We start from the raw sequence: 21,042 nt of genomic DNA, 5'->3' as shown, positions 1-21,042 counted from the left end.
AGTTCACTGACAGCTCCATGCACAGCAGAATGAATTCCCTTCCTGTGCTAGTCATCCTGTCACTGGCAGTGTTGGTGTGTTCTGAAACACTGTCGCCAGCGTATAAGGAAAAATATTTTAAAGCTGCTTTGGAAGCCGAGACAGAGGCTCAGGCTCTGCGACATTACAGGCCTCGCTACAACTACGTTGACTACTCTGGCGACTGTTGCCGTTACGGCAACGTCAACTGTGGATGGGCTCGTTATTGTAAGTATCCAGTAACAATGTTACGTAGACTATTCGAAAGTGATTTTGAACATTTTATTTAAAAAATATAACGATTATTGAAAGAGGCTATGAACATTTTATAAAAGAAAATGTAACGACTATTGCCAACCTGGTATCATGATTATGTGGTAAAGACGCAGTCATGAGAAGGACCCTGAAAAGTTTTCAAAAATTAATAACTCGTGAAGATTAGGGTTACAACAGATTTTCAGTAGCACATGCTTGTCGTAAGAGGCGACTAACGGAATCGGGACACATATGTTCGAATTCCAACTGCTTATCATGTCGATCAGTGGATTGTACGGTTCAGACCCCTCAAAAAACGGTTCAGAAAAAAGGTTAGTTTGTCGAGCTAAACCTGAAGCATCCTGAGAATAAAATACGACAGTGAAGTGCGGAAAACATAAGTGAAGTTCAACAGAAGTAGCAACGGCACATGAGGTAGACAAACATAGCCCTGGATGTTTAGATATATGTACCATAAAGGTCCTGAACTATAATAATTTAAGCAGAAGTTTGACGAAGAAATTTGATCGAGGACTGTAAACAAATTTTTTAAATATCGGGATTTAATCGCACTGATAAACATTCGTTTTTAATCATTAATCCAGTCGAATTCTTAGACGCATCAACACGCACGATTCCGACCAACCTATATCTGTCTAAAGTATGTCGTATGTTCTGATGATACAACCCATGTAGACACGGGTGAGAATCGATCTTCAGTAGCCCAAGCTTGTCGTAAGAGGCTACAAATGGGATCAGGTGGTCAGGCACGCCAGCTTGGTTGACACATGTCACCGCATTGCTGTTGTGTAGATCGATGTTGATCACTGGATTGTCTGGTCAAGACTCGATTTTGACAGACAGCCGACATATAGTTGGAATATTGCTGATTGCGGCGTAAAACAAAACTAACTCACTCACTTGTCTTGTTGCAGATTCTTCCTACTACTACGGTAGACAGTACAGAAGTAGAGGATGCTATTATTATAGGCCACAAAGTTGTGTAGTGTACTGCGGATGTGTAGGAGAACAACAGTGTTCAGCAACAACTACAACCACTACAACCACTACAACCACTACTACAACTACTCCTACAACTACAACTGAAGTCACCACTACAACAGCTCCTCTAACAACAACAACAACAACAACACGATGTGAGTTTTTATTGCGAAATATAAATTTCCTTGCACAATAACCGTGGGAATTCATCGGCAGAGTTGGTATGGATTAATGTTAATGCTTTCTGTCCACGTTTCGTATGTCCAGACCCATTTGTCCTTGACTATATATCTGGAATATTGCTGAGGTAGCTTAAATTTTGACCAAACTGAGGACCGAAGTCGGACGCTGTGAGATGTTGCTCATGCCATCGACCACTCGAATGTGAGTGACTGTAGATTTCAGAATTGGCTTCATCCACAGTACCCATATGGGGAATCGAACCCGAGTCTTTGACGTGACGACCGAACGCTTCAACCAGTAAGTTACCTCACCGCCCTGGTATGAATGAATATTTGCATGACCGATACAGATGGAATATTACTGCGTGAGACGTCAAGAGTAAACTAACTTATTTTAAAAGTGTACTATTTCAGTTTGTCCTGCTGAGGCGTCTACTGCACCAACTTCAACCACGAGGCTGCTGAACGGCATCACCATCTCCGGCTGCGGTGAGTTCCCAGGACTTGTCGCCATCCGAACTAATGGAATAACTGTTTGCACTGGAGTCATCACAAGCAGCACGACCCTGTCGATACCCAGCAACTGTGCTCCTCTCGTAAACAACACAGAGTAAGTTATAAACATGATGAATGTCATATACTGTAACATATAAACACTGGTATTGGTACTACGATTGTCATAGCTGGTACCAGCATGTCCATTGGTACAAACGTTCTGGCTTTTGAAGGTTGTAGTCTAAACACTAAACTTCGATCAAATCATTCATATAAACAAGAATTATTCATCTCTCCTTCCGATCTTTTAGAATGCAAAGTGGACTTGTCAATATTGACATCCTGGGCGAATTCGCCTTTAACTGTATCGTATAATAAAACAATGGTAACTTCATAAATAATGACGAGTCGGGGGACCGTAACAAATTTACATCCCATAATTGTTCATTACAAGTGACAATCAAACAATATCTTCGTTCCCCATTAAACGGAGCCATAGCGAAAAGATCCTCTCAAGCACTTCGCTTTCGCCCCAAACGAAAGGAGCTCACACAGAAATATATGTTCTTATGTTTGCAGAGTTGTAAACACAAAATCATTTAATTTACTAGTAGTACAGCATATATCACTGAAGTTGCGAATGTCTCCGGCACAGACTTTCAAACCCGAGGCCAGGGGGCATGCTCGTGAAGGAGCTTTCTAGTTGGTCAGGGTGGATTTCCAAAATGGGTTCAACGATATATGCGAATTTTAAGCTATGTTCAAGATATGGTTTTCTTTGTTCTTAGTATTGTGGCTCAGGATGGAACCGTCATCGCATCAGGAGTCACAGGTAAGTGACGACTCACTTGTGAATAAACGATGTTCATTTTAAACTTGATGTGTTCGTTTCTTGTTGAAAGCCGCTCTCAGCAATATTCCCGCTCTATAGCGGCGGAGAGTTAGTAATCGAGTTAACCCAGTGATCAACATCACGAGCACACAGTTGGGATATGATGACATGTGTGAACCAAGTCAGCGAGTCTGAGCACCCGATCTTGTTAGTCGCCTCAAGTGCGACAACCATGTGAAGACCCGTTCTCACCCAGTCTTCACGGGTCTGACTGAAGCGACGGAATGAGGTAAAGGGGAATATACAGCGAAAGGATCCACTTTACTAAGGACAGGAGTGCTTTATGTAGACGACGAGAATTTGCTAACCCATACTTCATCAACGCACTGCACTGAATTGATGGATTAAAAAGATTAAAAAGTAACATTGCATAGTAGACATTCGCGGGAGGAAATTATGTACATTGTTCTGGCTGTAACTTATTAGAAATGTTTTCAAGATCTGTTAAGGGTTTAAAGAAAAGCTTGGTTAACAGGTAGCATAAATCAATACAACTATCCCTTCTCTTTGGCACTTTCAGCAACACCCGGGAGTTTTGGTGGTCCTGTAGAAGTGACCTTACCAACAGCTGTAGCCTCTGATAGCTGCCCCGGCATTGCCTGTGTCTACTCAAGCACCATGGCAAACGACATCCTCCTTGATACCTGCAAGATTGCTGCCGCTGGATATGCCGACAATGCTGGTAAGTTGCTATCATAGATGTTTAGAACATGCCCAGGGATGAATGCGTGCGTCAAAGCTTGGCGTCTCAGATGCTAGAGACGATTTCGATATTTGGGGCGAGGAAAATGGTTTGATATCGTGTTCGTGGTCACATGCATGCACATGTGCATGATGCTGTTTGTGCGTGTCTGAAGTTATGTAATGCTAATCTACTGAGATATGATTTCGCAGGTGAAAAGAGGGAGAATGAGTTTTACACATATTGCACTCATTCATTTTGTTCACATCATATTTAAATACTTCAAATCATGGCTTCAAAGAGTTCCCACTTAAAATAGAACCATGAACTCTTTGTTGACCCAAAAGACATACTTCCAAAAGTCAGGTGAACTAGGTGCTTTATTATTTTTAGCTGAGTGTCTTCAGAGGTCCAGATAAACCTTTTGATCATTTTTAAACACTTCAGAAAGAAAGGTTGTTTATTGAAAACTCTGAGTTCTCGAACATCCGACAATCCTAGCCGTCGTAGAAAATTATATGAAGACCCTTTATGTGTCTGTATTTCAGGAACTACAACTCCAAACTTTGAGTACCTGGACATCCCCTCTCTCCAGCCAACTGACACCTGCCAGGCACTTCTTCAGAGCACCAACACGGCTGCTCTCTTTGATTTCACGAACACTGCCCTCACCTATAACTGCTTCTTCAGTCCTGGCGGTTCCACATGCGCTGTATGTACAGTATGGTTCAAAATTATTGAGAATAGCTAAATCATTTCATATTATTAAACGAGAACAAATCAGATAAAATTGAATGTATTGTGAAAGTGAACTGACCTTTTCATGTTGTGTAGGTAACAATTTAATATTTTATCAAGTCTCCCTGAGCTTCATGGCACAGTCTAAGACGGGTAGGCATACTTCCTATCAGAGAGGTTAGCGTCTCGTGAGTTATGCTGTCCCAGTATCGGACCACTTCTCTCTTCATGTCTTCAATTTTTGTCAACCCCTTTTGATTCACACATTCCTTCATCATCCCCCAAATGTTCTCAATGGGATTTAAGTCAGGACTATATGCAGGAAATGGTAATGCAGTCACATCTTTCTCCTGAAACCACTGCTTGGCATGTTTTGCGGTGTGTTTAGGATCATTATCTTGCTGCAAAATCCAGTCATTTCCATAAAACACATGTGCACTTGGAAGGAGAAAATTATCTAATATGTTAGTGTAGCGTTGACTTGTCAGATTTCCCTCAAACACACACAGCGGGGTCGTTCCTAATAAGGATAACCCTCCCCATACATGAAACTTTGGGCTGTATTTAGGTCGTCGATACAACGGTGCTGACGCAGACTTTGTCCATATTTTCACATTATTGGGATATACCCATATTGAGCTTTCATCAGTAAAAATCACATTTTCCCAGTCAAAGTTTTCATGTGCCAAACACCACTCAACACGCCTGTCTTTATGTTCTTGTTTCATGAGAGGAGAAGGAATTCCAGTCTTTTTCTCCCATCCAAGATCAATCAAATTTCTTCTAACTGTAGATTTTGATACAACTGTTGATCCCCTTTCTATCATTTCATACCTGATGTTGGAGATGCTTGCCCTTTGCTTTTTAGACGCTAAAATTCCCAGCCGGACGCGATCTGAGAAGTCCAATTTTCTGGGTCTCCCTGCTCCTTTCTGGTGCCCCAATTCCTTGATTACACAACTCAAAAATCAACCTTCAGCAGACATTGTTGACAGTGCTGAGGAAAATGACGTCTGCTACAAATTCAGGGGAGGTAACTCTAATTGTACTATACCCAGTAGGCCAAGATGAGTTACCTCCCTTATACCATTACTTAGTTTTAAGTATCAGTGAATCAGTTGAGGTGTTAGGATAGCTCAAAGTAAGAAGAAAAATTCTCAATAATTATGAACCAGACTATATATCACTTCCGTCACATTCACGGCTGAGAAGTTAGCAGCCTGGTTCCCTGGGTCTGTTGCGGCTGCGCTACGCTCCGCAACAGACCCAAGGAACCAGGATGAGAAAATAGTATTAGGTTCATAGTGAATCCCCTTGTGAAGTTATCATCTTCGACCCCTAATACTGAAGTTTGATCATAGCCGTTGGGGTCATTATATACTCTTTAAAAAGGCTGAGGATCTTCATTTTTAATTCAAAATTGAAAGAATTAGGAGATATATCGGAGTCGATCGATATTGATATGATGATAATGAATGTTTTGAGAGTGCAAACCCTTGCACTTCCTTATGACCATAGCTATTTGTGCAGTAATTGCTCCTGAAAGATGATTGGTGCATGACGTGAAATTTGCAGGTGTACGAATTTCACATTGCTACAAAAGGCGACTATGCTAGATGGGACGAACGGGATCGGGTGGTTAGACTCGCTGACTTGGTTGGCACTTGTCATCGGTCCCCCGCAGATCGGTGCTCATACTTTCGATAACTGGATTGTCTAATCCAAACTCGATTATTTACAGACTGCCGCCATACAGCTGGAATATTGCTGAGTGCGGCGTTAAGCTAACTCACTCTCCAAAATTTTCAAACAAAAATACCCGTCTTGAAACAGTTGTGTGACGCAAGATGACTGTCAAAATTAATGGTCTACTTATGGTGCTGGAAAACCGTCCAAAATAATGAATGACACTCCATGCGCGTGTATGGAGCTACTGCGCTGTGCATGGGCATTCCATGTATTGTGTTTAGGGGCGGTCATAAAGAGGAATGTTGATGCTTTCATATGATATCCGTCTTTGGAGATTTTGCTAACGCTTACGCTTGCTATTGAAAGTGAAAGTTCAGGTTCCCCACGAAGTATATGTTTATGTCTGTCTGATGTATGATGTATTAGAATGTGTCTACCCTTTTAACTCTCCTCATCAATGGCGGCGATCACATGACACGGCGAACCTTCATGAACAATGGACAAAAACCTGTTCTGGTGTCCCTTGCCGAAAAATATGATCGAATAGTTCTTTTGGCGATACCAGATGCTGCACAGGTGGACATCCCCGGCGGGAAACAGTGAATGTGTTAAAGTTGGCTCTGTTAATGCAATGAATGTTAAGGTTTGAGTGCCAGGAGTTGAACTTGAAGCTTTCATCACGATCCATAACTAACCCTTTCTGTGCTTCTAGGGGGATTTTGGCGGACCAGTGCAGTGTGACTTGACTTCCGGAGAACAGGTGGTGATTGGTCAGGTAGAGAATGGCGACTGTACGGCTAACTCTGCTGTCGGCTTCTACAACCTTGAGACTGCGAGTGTCCGTGTGCTTGCCACAAGCAAGGCCAAAATCACACTTGGATGAAAATACAGTTTGAAAAAGTGGTCTCATGTCCATGACGAATAAACATATGAACATTTAAAGCATCGTTTCGTATTTAAACCGTAGCAGGTATACAACCAATTCTAATGTTTCCGTATCTTGACGGGGTTTGATAGAATTGGAACCTGTATATCCATATGTGTGTTGTTTTTGTCTTGTGTGTGCTGTTTTTGGTGCGTGTGCGCGTGTGCGTGTCTATGTGTATGCGTGTGTGCGTTGTGTTTCACTAATGATATCGACTGTTACAGCAGCTGTGAGAATGATTCATTATTCCAGTATTCATCTAGCAAAACCTGTGGTCATGTTTCCAAAATAATCCTAGGCTTAGTATCCGATGTAAGAACAACCCTCACATATTCGATCGTGCATATAGATGACAGTGGCATGCGCCTGTCTGCTGTCATAGTCTGAAAACTTTCTGTGTAGGAGTGAAGTATCCAAAGATTGTAGATTACATTTGATCCTAAGTAGCATCCACGCAACTGTTTACATTATATCGTAATACATTAACGAAAACTAATATTTAATAAAAGAAAATGCTGTGATCTTCAGCCTAACATTTACAGAAACAATCTAGCACCGCATTTGTTAACTATACATTGCAGTGTTATATAACAGTATATGAAATATAATACACAACAGGATGCTTGGCTTGTAACTCTCCAATTCAAGAGTGATCTCGAATAGATCAGGGATGTCCAATTAAACTTGAGCGTAATATATTCTAACATGTCTGGCTGGTAAATACGGTACAAACCGGGGATGGTACTGGTGTTCACCAACTCATGCTGCCATAAATGGCAATCTATGGGATTCATGAGCAACATGTCATCGCGAATAGGCGAAGCTAATATGCATAATCTATTGTAATTAATGCCTGGTTGGTAAATGGCCTGAAAATCAGAGATAATATTAGTCATCTGTAAAACATGCGTCCCAAAATGTCTATCTGTGGGATCGGGTGGTCTGGCCCGCTGACATTGTCGAAGATTGATTGATGCACTTGTCAGTCTAACTTATATTACATTTTCCACAAAGCTGGAAAACTGTAAAACAACAAACAACACGCAATGTTAGTAGATGTTATTAGATGTAGTAGATGATAGTTTTGTCAAACTGTGCAGGCTGATCTTCTGTGACCCACGTTACATAAAAACGTCTGTGCTCTGTTATCTGTAACTGGCAACTATACTGAGTCAAAAAAGAAACTTCGCATTCTTTCAGCAGGGCACTATAAAAGAACAAGAGATGGTACGATGGTTAAATTGTTATTATTTCATTGCTTAGATCTGTGTGATGAACTCGATACACCGACAGTGCCACAATCGGTTCCATTAGTCTACACCGCCGTTCTAAAACATGGGTATACAGAATGTCAAGTCACAACGTTTTTCCTAGATTCGGAAGATAGGGATCCTATTTCGGATACTTACATGGATGTGTCATCAGAGAAAACGTATTCATTATTTTTAAAAATTACATTTTGTGAAGTTTCTTTTTGACTCAGTGTACATAAATTGACAGCAATTAAAAACGCAATTGGTATAATAATAATTGTACCGAAACCCCATTAAAGCACAAGGAATTGTGAAACTGAATCACGTTGAGAAAATGCCACGCTTGACACAAGGCGAAAAGAATCAAGTTTCTTCAGATGAGATGATTGTCATGCACTGTAATGTGCATCTATCCACAAAGTTTTCGGGACCACCGGAAGTGATGCATTTGTCCGAGACCTGGTGTAGCACCTTTTTGACGACAGCTCGACAGGACCGCAATATCCGAATCTCACACTTGCTAAATCGGCTGATACTGCAAAGAGGACATTTGGGACAAGGTACCATCATGTTCGGTGCCCAAACGGTGCGAAGATGCCTTAACACAGGTTTAACGTAACGTTTGCAGATGGACGTCAACGGAGTTATCGACGTCGAGAAGAAAGACTTGCTCGAAACTGTAGTTTTGAACATGGTCGGTTTGGGGTGGTGCCATGACCAAAGACAAGTGCTGAACTGCCACAGGCTCTTCAACATCACTGGCACACCATTCCACAGCTGTTTCTGAGAAATCTGTATCTTCCAATACCTTGCAGTGTACGGTGGGCACATACGATAGTGACTGCAAGTGACCCCTCCTTTGTTTGATGTCGTTGTTGCGTCACTGACGTTGTTGTCCACAGATGTTTATTTAAAACATATCTGCCACTTACATCTATATATCTTGACATTTGTGTTAGTAATGAAAGTATGAATGTCAAACTGCGTTTATAATGGTTTTCAGTATATGATGTGAGCGGAATTGAGTGAAATCTAGCAACTATTTATAGTATAACTGGAATTCTTTTATCTGATTTGAAATGTCACTAAATTTCAGATATTGGACTCACAGGAATTGATCCACATAAGCTGGACATCTACCGCATATTTTTAATGAACAACAAACAAATATTTTCTCTTGAAATGGAAAAGGTATTAACTTGTATGCTGCACTCAGCAATATTCTGGTTATATGGCGGAGGTCTGTAAATAATACGTTTTATTCGCTTTCGGTCACTTCGCATAACCTCCGGAGAGGGTAATTTACTATAAGAAACAAAATAAGCATTAGAATAACTACCACTAAATGGTAAAAAATATGGATTTTTGAAACAAAAGGAAGGGCCTAGGCTCAAAACCGCTTAACCATTAACTAGAGAAAAATAGTTTTTTTATTTTTTTGAAAGTTTTTATTTATTTTATTTTATTTATTTATTATTTTTAAGGGTTCCTTTACAAATACTTTAAGTATTTTAAATATCTTAATAGTGGGTGGTGTATGAGTGTTTGTCAACCGTGTTAAACGTTTGCTCATGAAACGAAAAGATGTCTGCCTGACACAACGATGACCATATATCCCGTGGTATTACATAAATCATGTACAACACGATGTACCAGTTAGTGAAAAACTATTACAAAAGCCGTTGATACAAACCACATCACCAATTTACATCTCAGATAATCAAGTTACCTTGAACACTCCTTAAAACTGCTGGACTTCCTTTACTCGGAATATTTTGTTACTGTTAAGTATTGCTTGGAACATCATTGTCCCCAAGCATGGTACAGTGGAAGCTGTGAAAATTCTGTTCAATTCGGCAAGTTGTCAACATCGGCATAAATCGCAGTCCCGTCCGTATTTTTCTTATATACATGTACATCAGTAGCTCTACAATCCGGCACGTTGTCTAAACCTGATTGTTTCTTCAGTCCCAAAGAATGCCTGTTTAGACAGCTTCCACTGTACTCAAAATTATTTCAGATATACAGACTGTGAGATGGAGGGCATCTCTGTATCCCCAATGAACAGCTCTTTGAGTTCATGATCACCATACCTTCGGACTAAGCTACCTGATAGCTTAAGTTATATCTTGTTCAGATATTACTAAACTAGTGGGCAAAAGAATGCATATGTGATCACCCTTCTTGATAATCGATAAAATTATAGCAAAACATACAATGTTTTTTACATTTAATGAAGCCAGCTATTGGACAATGCACCAACAGTGTCGAGGAGACACTCATCACAGATGACGAGATAGTGCCATGTAATGGACAGAGGGGTAGGAAGCACAGTTCACAGATACAAACAACATTGAATCATGGAATGTCTCTGTCATTTCAATTGTCGCATACACATCCCTAGTAACGAGTGTGACCACCTCTGTGTGTTCCATGCTGTTGCTGGCGAAGAAACGGAATAGCCACGGTTGAAGAATGTCATCTCTGTATCTCTGAGCGTTCAATCGTGTACGTTGATTCCAACAAATATTTCCCCACACCATCACATCGCCTTCTCTAAAAGGAAGCACTTCTTGGACGCAGTTCAGTGCTAGTCTTTCGTCCTTCCGACGGCATATTCGCACCCGGCTATCATTATGGGACATGGTGAATCGACTTTGTTTTGTGAAAACCACTGGCTACCAATTTCGTACCACCCAGAGATGTACAGTGCTTGCCCATTGTAACCTATGACGACGATGTTCTTAGGCCAATGCCATTCCACGCAGAGGACGTCGAGCTCTAATACCTGCTGCATGTAGACATCGTAGAACGGTACGTCGACCTATGACATGTCCTAGAGCCGTTGCGCAGATGGAGAGTACGCAGATGGTCTTCCTGTGGAGTTGTCACACGTGGTCTGCGTCATCGTGGTCTGCGTCATCGTGGCCTGCGTCATCGCGGTCTGCGTCATCGTGGCCTGCGACATCGTGGCCTGCGACATCGTGGCCAGTCTTGAGTGCAGCCAGTCTGCCTGTAACGCAGTGGTACCTCGAGGTCTGTCCGTACGCGGATGGGCACCTGCAAAGTTGCAACGAGCTGCAAGCCATGATGTCTTGTTCATACTAACATTCAGACGTCTGGCAACAGAAGAATGGTAATCTCCAGCGTACATTCTTTCAATGGCGATGATCCACGTCGCAGAGTCAAGACGTGACGTGATTTGACCTTGAAGCTCCTTCAAAACGAATGCCAATTTCCTGAAGAATTCTGGATTTTCATTGCCAGACAATGCATGCTCTTTGCTGCACAACTTCTAGTGGAAGTAGATGTCTGTTGCGTTTTGGCGATGCCTTATTAGTCCGTGTAAGAAGTCGAATCAAAATCATAATTTTCGGGTAAAATCGATTTTTGCCTGTGCAGTTGTGTAAAATCATGTTATCAAGGCTTGTGTCAAATATTTTGACGATGGCTTGAACATACTATGCAATGAATAGAGTTTTAAAAATACAAATCGCCTATGCGTTTCTTTTTGTGGTACTATATTTTCTGAAATGTTATTTCTTCAGTGAAAACACCCCTGTCACGTCCATCCTAGTCAGCTGGTTCAACATTGAAAACAAACGCTACAGTGTTTGAACGACTGTTTATGTGGATATAAGTCCCATGCAGTTTAATCCATAGCAACCCTACGCAGTATATATACACCCTCTCGCTGCTACTTGGACGACAACGCTTTCACAGCTCCACACATAGCAGAATGAACTTCCTCTCCATACTGGTCTGCCTGTCACTGGCAGTGTTGGTGAGTTCTGAACAGCTATCTTCGAAGTATAAGAAGAAGATTTTTGAAAAAGTATTAGAAGCTGAAGAACGTGCGGTGACGCAGCGACATTTCAGGCCCCAGTACGGTTACGTCGACTTTACCTCTGCCTGTTGCGTAACCGGTAGCTCCACCTGTGGCTGGACTCGGAGACGTAAGTATTCAGGACAAAATGCTTAATATCCTTCTGTCACGGGGAATGGTACTGACTGGTTTGGTTGTCATGCGACACTGCGGACCCCTGCACAATTTCATCGACTGTTGCTTTTACGGTAACGACAGTAACAAAACTGTCAATGGAATGAACAAGGTTTGTCATCAGCGTAGTTTTATTTTACCGTATACAATGCACGCGGGTCACAGTATGTCTGCAATAAGGTATACGGTGATTCCATAGAGACTGCGTAAGTTACGTATTTTACGTAAGTTACGAAGTGGTACATAATAAGTTCAATAACGACATGAGTATGCTATATTATACTTGAATTTGTCGTCCATTCATTCATTCATTCATTCATTCATTCATTCATTCATTCATTGGCCCGTGAAGGTCCGGGGTAGAATAGGCCTTCAGCAACCCACGCTTGCCATAAAAGGCGACTATGCTTGTCATAAGAGGCGACTAACGGGATCAGGTGGTCAGGCTCGCTGACTTGGTTAACATATGGGATCGGTCCCAGTTAAGCAGATCGATGCTCACGCTGTTGATCACTGGATTGTCTGGTCCAGACTCGATTTTTCCAGACCTCCGCCATACAGCTGGAATATTGCTGAGTGCGACCTAAAACTCAATTCACTCACTCACTCAATATTTATTTTTTTATTTATTTTATAAAATATATAGTCACAAGAGCACCGCACAACATCATGGAACTCTCCAGTTATATATACGTTACTGGTAGCGAGGCTGAAAGAAATGTATTTCGTTTCTTTATTGCAAATTTATTCTAATTCAAGTATTCTTTTATGTAAACAACGGAGCTAGTTTAACTTCTGATGGGTATGTGTCATAATATTTAGGGCGAATACCATTTCTTAATTTCTCTTACAAAGTGATATTTATGTTCCTTAGTAGCTAAGATAGAAAACGGGCAAAGGCGATGCCCTCTTTTAAGACCAATATGTCTACCGTATTCTATCATGAAATTATGACATGAGTGGCGAACTCTACTTAAGAAAATACGAGGCTGTGCTAACAACTTAAGCTAAATCAAAACAGTGACATGTTTCTCGGGCACCCGCGCGTCACTTTTATTTGTGCGCGTAACAGGTATTGCTGTCAATAAGTTTGACTTGCTGTTTGACCCATTTACCCATTTGTCCACTATAAGAATGGGTGTCGACAGTTTCTTGTCTTACCTTCATGCAAAATACTCAGATTTCATCGGTCTATGTCGCTTTAACAAGTTTCCCAGTCACCCTAAACAGGAGAGTGAAACTGGAAGAAATATTTCCTGTTCCTAAGGTAACCGGCAAACCGACCGCCCAGAACCTGCATAACTAACAGTCGCATGACGTCATGATATATCAGGCGTGCAGAGCATGGAGTTCGAAATCTGTTTGTTAGCTGTTTTTAAGTTCACTTTGTACTTTGCCTACTGCTTAATTTAAACTATTTTATACATTGAATCGTTTGCACACTCAACCTGTACGTAATTAACTATTTTTATAGCAGTTTTAAGCTTGTCAGAATTTGGGGTTCTTGGGAGGCCTTTAGAAGTCGGTATTCCAGTTTACGACAAAATGTTATGGATGTCAACTTCTTCTTAAATGTTTACACAACGTTTCCACCTGACGAAGGGGCAAGGAATAGCAAAAAAACGTTGTGTAAACAATAAAGAAGAAGTTGACATCCGTAACATTTTGTCGTATATTTTAAGAATTTGCTTCATTGATTTGAAGACTCCAGTCGAGAAACAGACGCCATTTTGTTTACATGTTATAAAGCCGGTAGCGAGATTACCGATCCTCAATGATATTATGTATATTCAACATGGCGGTAAAATTAATGCATTGTAAACCTTTCCCTCAGGTAATGTGGTTTGATATACGCTAGTTAGTAGTTGTCTTATACAACGCCTATCGGTTCGGGTGACACTGCCACAAAATGGCGTAGCCAATTGCAACATCGGACATATTAGGCTGAATAGAAAAAGTGAAATGTTTCCTGGGCATTGACTCGTCAGTTTAATTTTGTGCGCGTAACATTTTTATTGCCATTTAAAAAATAATAAGTTTGACATGGCCGCGTCCCGATCATCCATTCGTCCTCTATGAGAATAAGTGTGTGACACGTTAACATTAACACGTTAACTCATTAACACGTCCTAAACTTCTGGAGCTGTATTTCCGAGAGCAAAAAATAAAAATGAGTTCCTCGTCACTCTTTGTTTCTATCATGAATTATTTAGTCCTACCGCCCTCGTCATTTTTGAAAAAAATGTGCCCGAGAAACATTTGATTTTTTTATCCATTTAGCCTTGCATTCGAAAGAGGCATAAGGTTTAAAATGTCCTGGATCGTTTCAGCTATTTTCCACAGAGACGACAGGCGAAAGAAGAGCAGGGGTTGCTTCTACTACAGGCCACAACAATGTTTAGTCTACTGTGGATGTGAAGGAGCAGAACTATGCTCCACAACAACCTCTACTACAACCGCAACTACTACAACTACAACGACGACCACTACCACTACCACAACTCCAACAACAACTACAACAGTTACAACTACAACGACAACGACAACAACTACAACGCCAACGACAACAACAACTACAACGCCAACGACAACAACAACTACAACGACAACAACAACCACTGCCACAACACGATGTGAGTTTGACGGACAAGTGTAACATTAATGCAAGTTATTGTGCACGGTGTTATTGGTTGATGTTCACACATACCGAAAAGACCGAAAACAAAAAACAATATCTCATCACTTAACCGAGGATCGAATTAAAAAACTGTGAAACGTTGCTCATCCCGTCAACCGCTGGTATGAATGAGTAAATGAGTATACATGTAGTCCTAAGCTGCTTCACACATAGTGCCCATACAGGGGCTCGAACCCGAGTCTTTTGCGTGACGAGCGAACGCTTTAACCACTAAGTTACCTCACCGCCCTGGTATGAATGAATATTTGCACGTCAACAGTGAGACGTCAACAGTAAACTAACTTTGGCAATGTACAATTTCAGTTTGTCCTGCTGAGGCGTCTACTGCACCAACCACGAGGTTGCTGAACGGCATCACCATCTCCGGCTGCGGTGAGTTCCCAGGACTTGTCGCCATCCAAACATCTTCTGGAACTGTCTGTACAGGAGTCATCACAAGCAGCACGACCCTGTCGATACCCAGCAACTGTGCCACTTCCGTAACTAACGCAAAGTAAGCTTCTTCTTACAGTAGTAGTAGTAGTAGTAGTAGTAGTAGTAGTAGTAGTAGTAGTAGTAGTAGTAGTAGTAGTAATAGTGAGTGGGTATGAATACGGATTTATGAATATTCCAGCAAACATGGCGGTAGCAGTACAATTTCTAATGGTACATAGATAGCTAGAACAAGCGTAGGTTTCTGAAGATCAATTCTGATCAAGATCCTCACGGGAATCATACCTTTCTAGAAACTGCTGTTTTCGTTTGTAGTGTTGTGGCCCAGGATGGAACCGTTATCGCTTCAGGTGTCACAGGTAAGCGACAAGTCACTGCACACTGAGCGTTAATCAAGCTTTGGTTAAACAGATGTAATCACATAAAACGAATCTGGCACATGATACCATATGATGTCCCCCGACCGAGTTTTACATACGTGATCAGTTGTACTTTTCGTACAAATTATTGTGAAAAAATGTAGGGGCACGGAGTTACAGTTGTTACAGTTAAGTTTAAAGTTCGTTACACCACCAGTTCGTTACACCAGCCAGTCCGTTGTAACAGCCAATCCGTTATAACCACCGGTTCGTCATAAACACAAGTATGTTATAATCATCGGTATGTTATAACCACAGGTTCGTTTTAACAGGAGTTCGTTATAATTTCCAGTTCGTTATAATCTCCGGTTTATTATAACCACCAGTTCGTTATAACAGTCAGTTATGACAGCCAGTTCGTCACAACCGCCGATATTTTATAACCACGGTATGTTATAACCACCAGTATGTCACAGCCACCAGTTCACAACAACCGCAGTTTGATATAACCGCCAGTTTTCTTTATAACCACCAGGTGTTCTTTTTTCTTGCTCAAGTCGTTACGCTTAGAAATGTTTTAAATAATCTGATCCCGTGGACTATATTAAGAAGCAGTCTATTTCCATATTCTATCAACCCCAAACTGCTTATTCCCTTTGACATTTCAGCAACCCCCAATGGTATAGGTGGTCCCGCACAAGTGACCTTAGATACACCTGTGGCACCAAGTAGCTGTCCCGGCATTGCCTGTATCTATTCTAGCACCATGGAAAACGACATCCTACTTGATACCTGCAAGGTTGCTGCTACAGGATACTCTGACAATGCCGGTAGGTAGTCGGCACAATCTCAGTTTACCAGGTAGCCTGGTGGTTAAAGGGGCGCTGATACGGAGCAATTTCCGTGGACTGGTGAAACCTTTTGTTGTTTTTTTTCTCCCGTGAGTACCCGGATGATATCCCAGAATTCGTGACTGGTTCGTGACCACTGCTACGCAGTCCGTATGCGCAACTGATAGTTTAATTATAGATCAACTAAGGTAAAGTCATTTTTACTTCATTACAATTGTATTATGAAAACAAATGAAACACTTTGAAGGTTAATCATCTGCCAGTGGTAGAAATGGTAAAAAACTCTTAGGACGGAAAAATAACGAAGCCAATGTACGTCTCTGTATTTTGTCTCATAACCCTAATTAGTTTATTGTCATATTTGTATGATTCTGAAAATTAATAAAAGAACACACGGTCTGCTTATACTGATAGTAAATTTCTAACATGACAGCAACATTTATACATTGTATAGATTGCCAATGTGGATCCTATTTCACACACATACGCGGTCTAGTGTGTGATTTCTATCATATTGATTCTGCTGAATGCTACAACAAATAAATTAAAACAAAATGCAAATAATGAATGTAAAACAGACTAATTTTATAGCAACAATGTCAGGCTACTACCTTGTTCAGGAATGTATCTAACAATATCCACATAAAAGAACGATATTCCATTCATCTGCAGCTGGTAAATAATCCTGCTCTGTGCCGTGTGTCTTACAACAGTCTAATTTGCGAAAAAGTAACACATCGTTTCGCGTCTTTCACATTAGTGAAAACCTGATAAACCTCTCATTGGTCATACAAGATAGCACACCTGGCAACCAATTGTATGACGTCCGCCATTCTAAGTAATTTAGTTAACCAAAAATGAGCAATCAGGAGGATGTTGTTTTTACACTCGCACTTTACGAAAAGGGTGTAGTCAGTATAGATTAGTACATCTACACACACTGCCTTTTGACAAATCCTCTGTAGAAGATAAAAGTAATTAATCAATCAGTGTGTTATCGGTTAATACTTTGATCGATGTTTGTTTTTGTAACTCATCTGATAAACCCTCTGGCATCACTTACATGCACATATTACATAACATACAATACATTTGCCTTACATACCTTAATTTATAATGTTGAGTATTTACTCCAGACAGGAGAAAATGGGAACCTTTGTTGAGTAACCTGAGTGGTGTTACCACTAAATATACCTGTTATAAGTTCATTAACTGACCATCCAGAGAATGATGACAAATAACACATGTAGGTTTACACCATCCAACGCAAGTTACACCAAGGAAGATGTAATCAATATGTCGCATGCAGCCTGAAAACACTTATGGACCGAAACTGTTCTGAGAATACCAACGGAACTTCGTTGTTACAGGAGGAATACATACAGGCATTTGCTGTGTACTTGAGTAAATAGGAGTAATCAGGTTTCTCTACCAAAAGCAAAGTCGTCGTTCTTAATTTACGAATTCAAATAAATCAACTGTGTGATTTTATTATCCTAAATAATAAACCAGGGTAGCTACCATAGCTACCAAAGTTTACGTGTGGCATTTGCTATCACAGCTGAACCAACACTCAAAAATATCAAATATAAATCTTTGCAATCTTTCGGACTGAAACAAATGGCTTGCTACATACCTGTAGACATCATATTTCACATAACATGATTAAATACCGAGGTTAAAAACACAGAAATATGATCAAATTGGATCAGTCACTATACCATCCATGCATAAAAAAACCCTACACTGCTGGAATATTTTGTTACGATCAGACAAGGAATACCATGGATATTTTTAAATAATGGCATAAGATGGGCATTCGGCGTCCTCACTGTTTAGGTGAAGAAATTCTGCTAATATGGACAGGAGCCCAGTCCCTTTGTCCGTCACAGTCGAGCTAGCCGGCGATGACCAATTTGCAGTTTGGTTTCATAATTAGACCGTTGGTGAGAAACATTAATCGCTCCGCATCAGTGCCCCTTTAAAGCGTTCGCTCGTCACGCCGAAAACCCGGGTCGATTCCCCATATGGGTACAATGTGTGAAGCCCATTTTCTGGTGTCCCCCGCCGTGGTATTGCTGAAATATTGCTAAAAGCGGCGTCAAGCTAAATTCATTCACTCACTCACTACTCAGTTTATCAATAATTATGTTCCCCTAAAGTCAATCTTTGCCACTGAGGAACTATGTCTATCTACGAGGAACGTGTAATTAGTCTACACAAATTAAGGTGAGTGAGTGATTTTAAGTTTACGCTGCACAATATTCCAGCTATATGGCGGTGGTCCGTAAATAATCGAGTCTGAACCAGACACTCCAGTGATCAACATCAAGAGCATCGATCTCCGCAACTGGGAACCGATGACATATATAACCAAGTCAGCCAGCCTGACACCCGATCCCGTTAGTCGTGTCTCACGACAAGCATGGGTTACTGAGGGTCAGTGACAACCTTCACGGGTTTCTCAAATTCGAAGCAGTCCCAGTGAGAGAGTCAAACGAAGAATTCCTGTCAATATCCAAAAAGACACATACGTGAAAAGTACTTACTGACCATTGCACTAAGAAAGAATATTCGTCTTGTTTCTTTGTTTAATCCCTACTAATTTAATATAATATTGATATAACTGAGATTCATCAATGGACTTTTCCATTTAGCTTGCTCACTGACAGAACGAAATAGTTTCGTAGCGTTTGTTTAGGCTACATTTGTCTAGTCATAAAACAACAGTCGTGGAATGATGGAGTGATTGACAGACAATCAGTGAGCGAATTTAGTTTAACGCCGCACTCAGTCAACTATATGTCGGTCAGTAAATAATCGATTCAGGAGCAGACAATCCAGTGATCAACGGCCGAAGCATCGATCTAAGCAATTATTGGTAAATGGATACCAATAACAGTTCTAAATATGACAGTTGGCGAGTATATATTTTAAATTGCCTAAAAACACCATTTCGCTAGGTACGGCAGATACCACAAATATTTAGGAGCCTACAAGACATTCAGCATTTCACACAAGGATTTGGTGGGGTCGGGGTGGGGGCGTTCGCAATTTAGAGGTTACATCAGCATATTCATGAACAGATTACTTTTGTATAGACATGTCACGTATACATCACATTATGTCCAATGATCAGCCTCTTGTGGCTCTGTGCAACAGCTACTACAACGCCAGCCTTCGAGTACCTGGACATCCCCACTCTCCAGCCAACAGACACCTGCCCGGCACTTCTTGCGACCACCGCGACGTCTCCTTTCTTTAACTTCGACTCTGCCATCACCTACAATTGCTTCATCAGTCCCTCTGGATCTTCCTGCATTGTATGTATCTTTCTTCCTGCATTCCACGTTCAGCCTCGTGCTGCCACTTTTTTAAGCGTCATTTCTTACTGCTCTGTTTATGTTGTCAATGTTTGGGAGTATTTTCTCGCTAATTCCGTTATTTTCTCGTTAGTATTTTCTCCTGCCTTCAAATGTTTTCTCTTTACATGTAGTATTTCTCGCTGCTTCAGTTTTTTCTTTACAACTTGAAATTTCTAACTTTGCAAAGTCAATTTAGGTAACGAAACGTTAATATCTAAGCAAGGAAAAAATCAAAGCAACGAGAAAATTCTCGACATTTCAAACAAATATTTGAAATGACAATATTATCACAACAGGGAGAAAAACATTATGCTCGAAATTTCACGTTTTCTTTCAACAGCTTGAAGAATCGAGAAGATAAATGAAATATAATTGTTTTATCTGAGACATCCACGCAGAGTTCCTTAATACCCTTAATGGAAAAGAACATTCGTTTCTTTACTTTCAGGGCGACTTCGGCGGACCAATTCAGTGTGCACTGACAACAGGAGAACAGGTAGTGATTGGTCAAGTGGAGAATGGTGACTGTACCGCTGCTGCTGCTATAGGGTTCTACAACCTTGAGACATCAAGTGTTCGAGTTCTTCCAACAAGCAAGGCCAAAATCACACTTGGGTGAAAGTACAGTTTGAAAAAGTGGTCTCGTGCCCATGACGAATAAACATTTGAACATTTAAAGCATCTTTTTGTGTTTGAACCTCGGCAGGTACACAACCTTTTACATATTTCATATCCTGATTGAGTTGGTTAAAACATGTTCAGTGGTAACTTAGGTCCTTCTTATTTTAATAAGATCCCTGTGCATGTTTTGATGTTTAACGTCGAACTTTTGCCATAAAAGGAGACTAGGCATGTCGTAAAAGGGAGCTTACGGGATCGGGTGGCCAGGCTCCCTGTTTTGGTTAACACGTCATCGCATCCCAACTGCGTAAATCGATGCTCATCCTGTTGATCAGTGGACTTTCTAGTTCAGACTGGCTTATTTACAAACCGCCGCCATATAGCTGGGATATTGCTGGGTAAGGCGTGTGTGTGTGTGTGTGTGAGAGAGTGTGTGAGTGTGTGTGTGTGAGTGTGTGTGTGTGTGAGTGTGTGTGTGTGTGTGTGTGTGAGTGTGTGTGTGTGAGTGTGTGTGTGTGAGTGAGTGTGTGTGTGAGTGTGTGTGTGTGTGTGTGAGTGTGTGTGTGTGTGCGTGTGAGTAGAGGT

General features: G+C 41.0%; 2 protein-coding genes across 2 annotated transcripts; both read left to right on the top strand.

Moving 5' to 3' along the window:
• On the top strand, positions 1 to 6,896 carry LOC137257363 (uncharacterized). Its single transcript, XM_067794690.1, has 7 exons — positions 1 to 246; positions 1,209 to 1,430; positions 1,872 to 2,067; positions 2,741 to 2,784; positions 3,365 to 3,526; positions 4,075 to 4,238; positions 6,666 to 6,896. Exons 1-7 carry the CDS (start codon positions 18 to 20, stop codon positions 6,834 to 6,836), a joined length of 1,188 nt encoding a protein of 395 aa, XP_067650791.1. The 5' UTR covers positions 1 to 17; the 3' UTR covers positions 6,837 to 6,896.
• Positions 6,897 to 11,844: 4,948 nt separating this feature from the next.
• Positions 11,845 to 20,514, top strand: LOC137258817 (uncharacterized). The gene is made up of 7 exons (XM_067796513.1): positions 11,845 to 12,087; positions 14,462 to 14,764; positions 15,133 to 15,322; positions 15,577 to 15,620; positions 16,289 to 16,450; positions 19,634 to 19,794; positions 20,285 to 20,514. Exons 1-7 carry the CDS (start codon positions 11,871 to 11,873, stop codon positions 20,453 to 20,455), a joined length of 1,248 nt encoding a protein of 415 aa, XP_067652614.1. The 5' UTR covers positions 11,845 to 11,870; the 3' UTR covers positions 20,456 to 20,514.
• Positions 20,515 to 21,042: the final 528 nt, after the last annotated feature.

Source organism: Haliotis asinina, chromosome 12 (assembly GCF_037392515.1).
Source record: "Haliotis asinina isolate JCU_RB_2024 chromosome 12, JCU_Hal_asi_v2, whole genome shotgun sequence".
Classification (NCBI taxonomy): domain Eukaryota; kingdom Metazoa; phylum Mollusca; class Gastropoda; order Lepetellida; family Haliotidae; genus Haliotis; species Haliotis asinina.
Note: the sequence above shows the minus strand (reverse complement) of the source record. Positions and strands in the feature narration are given on the sequence as shown.

Bases quoted from the DNA above. Each gene is read 5' to 3' on its own strand.
- LOC137257363 (XM_067794690.1), top strand. From the start codon at position 18: ATGCACAGCAGAATGAATTCCCTTCCTGTGCTAGTCATCCTGTCACTG. The intron at 247-1,208 runs GTAAGTATCCAG...GTCTTGTTGCAG, and splicing joins CTGTGGATGGGCTCGTTATT to ATTCTTCCTACTACTACGGT. The intron at 2,068-2,740 runs GTAAGTTATAAA...CTTTGTTCTTAG, and splicing joins CCTCTCGTAAACAACACAGA to TATTGTGGCTCAGGATGGAA.
- LOC137258817 (XM_067796513.1), top strand. From the start codon at position 11,871: ATGAACTTCCTCTCCATACTGGTCTGCCTGTCACTGGCAGTGTTGGTG. The intron at 15,323-15,576 runs GTAAGCTTCTTC...TTTCGTTTGTAG, and splicing joins ACTTCCGTAACTAACGCAAA to TGTTGTGGCCCAGGATGGAA. The intron at 19,795-20,284 runs GTATGTATCTTT...CTTTACTTTCAG, and splicing joins CCTCTGGATCTTCCTGCATT to GGCGACTTCGGCGGACCAAT.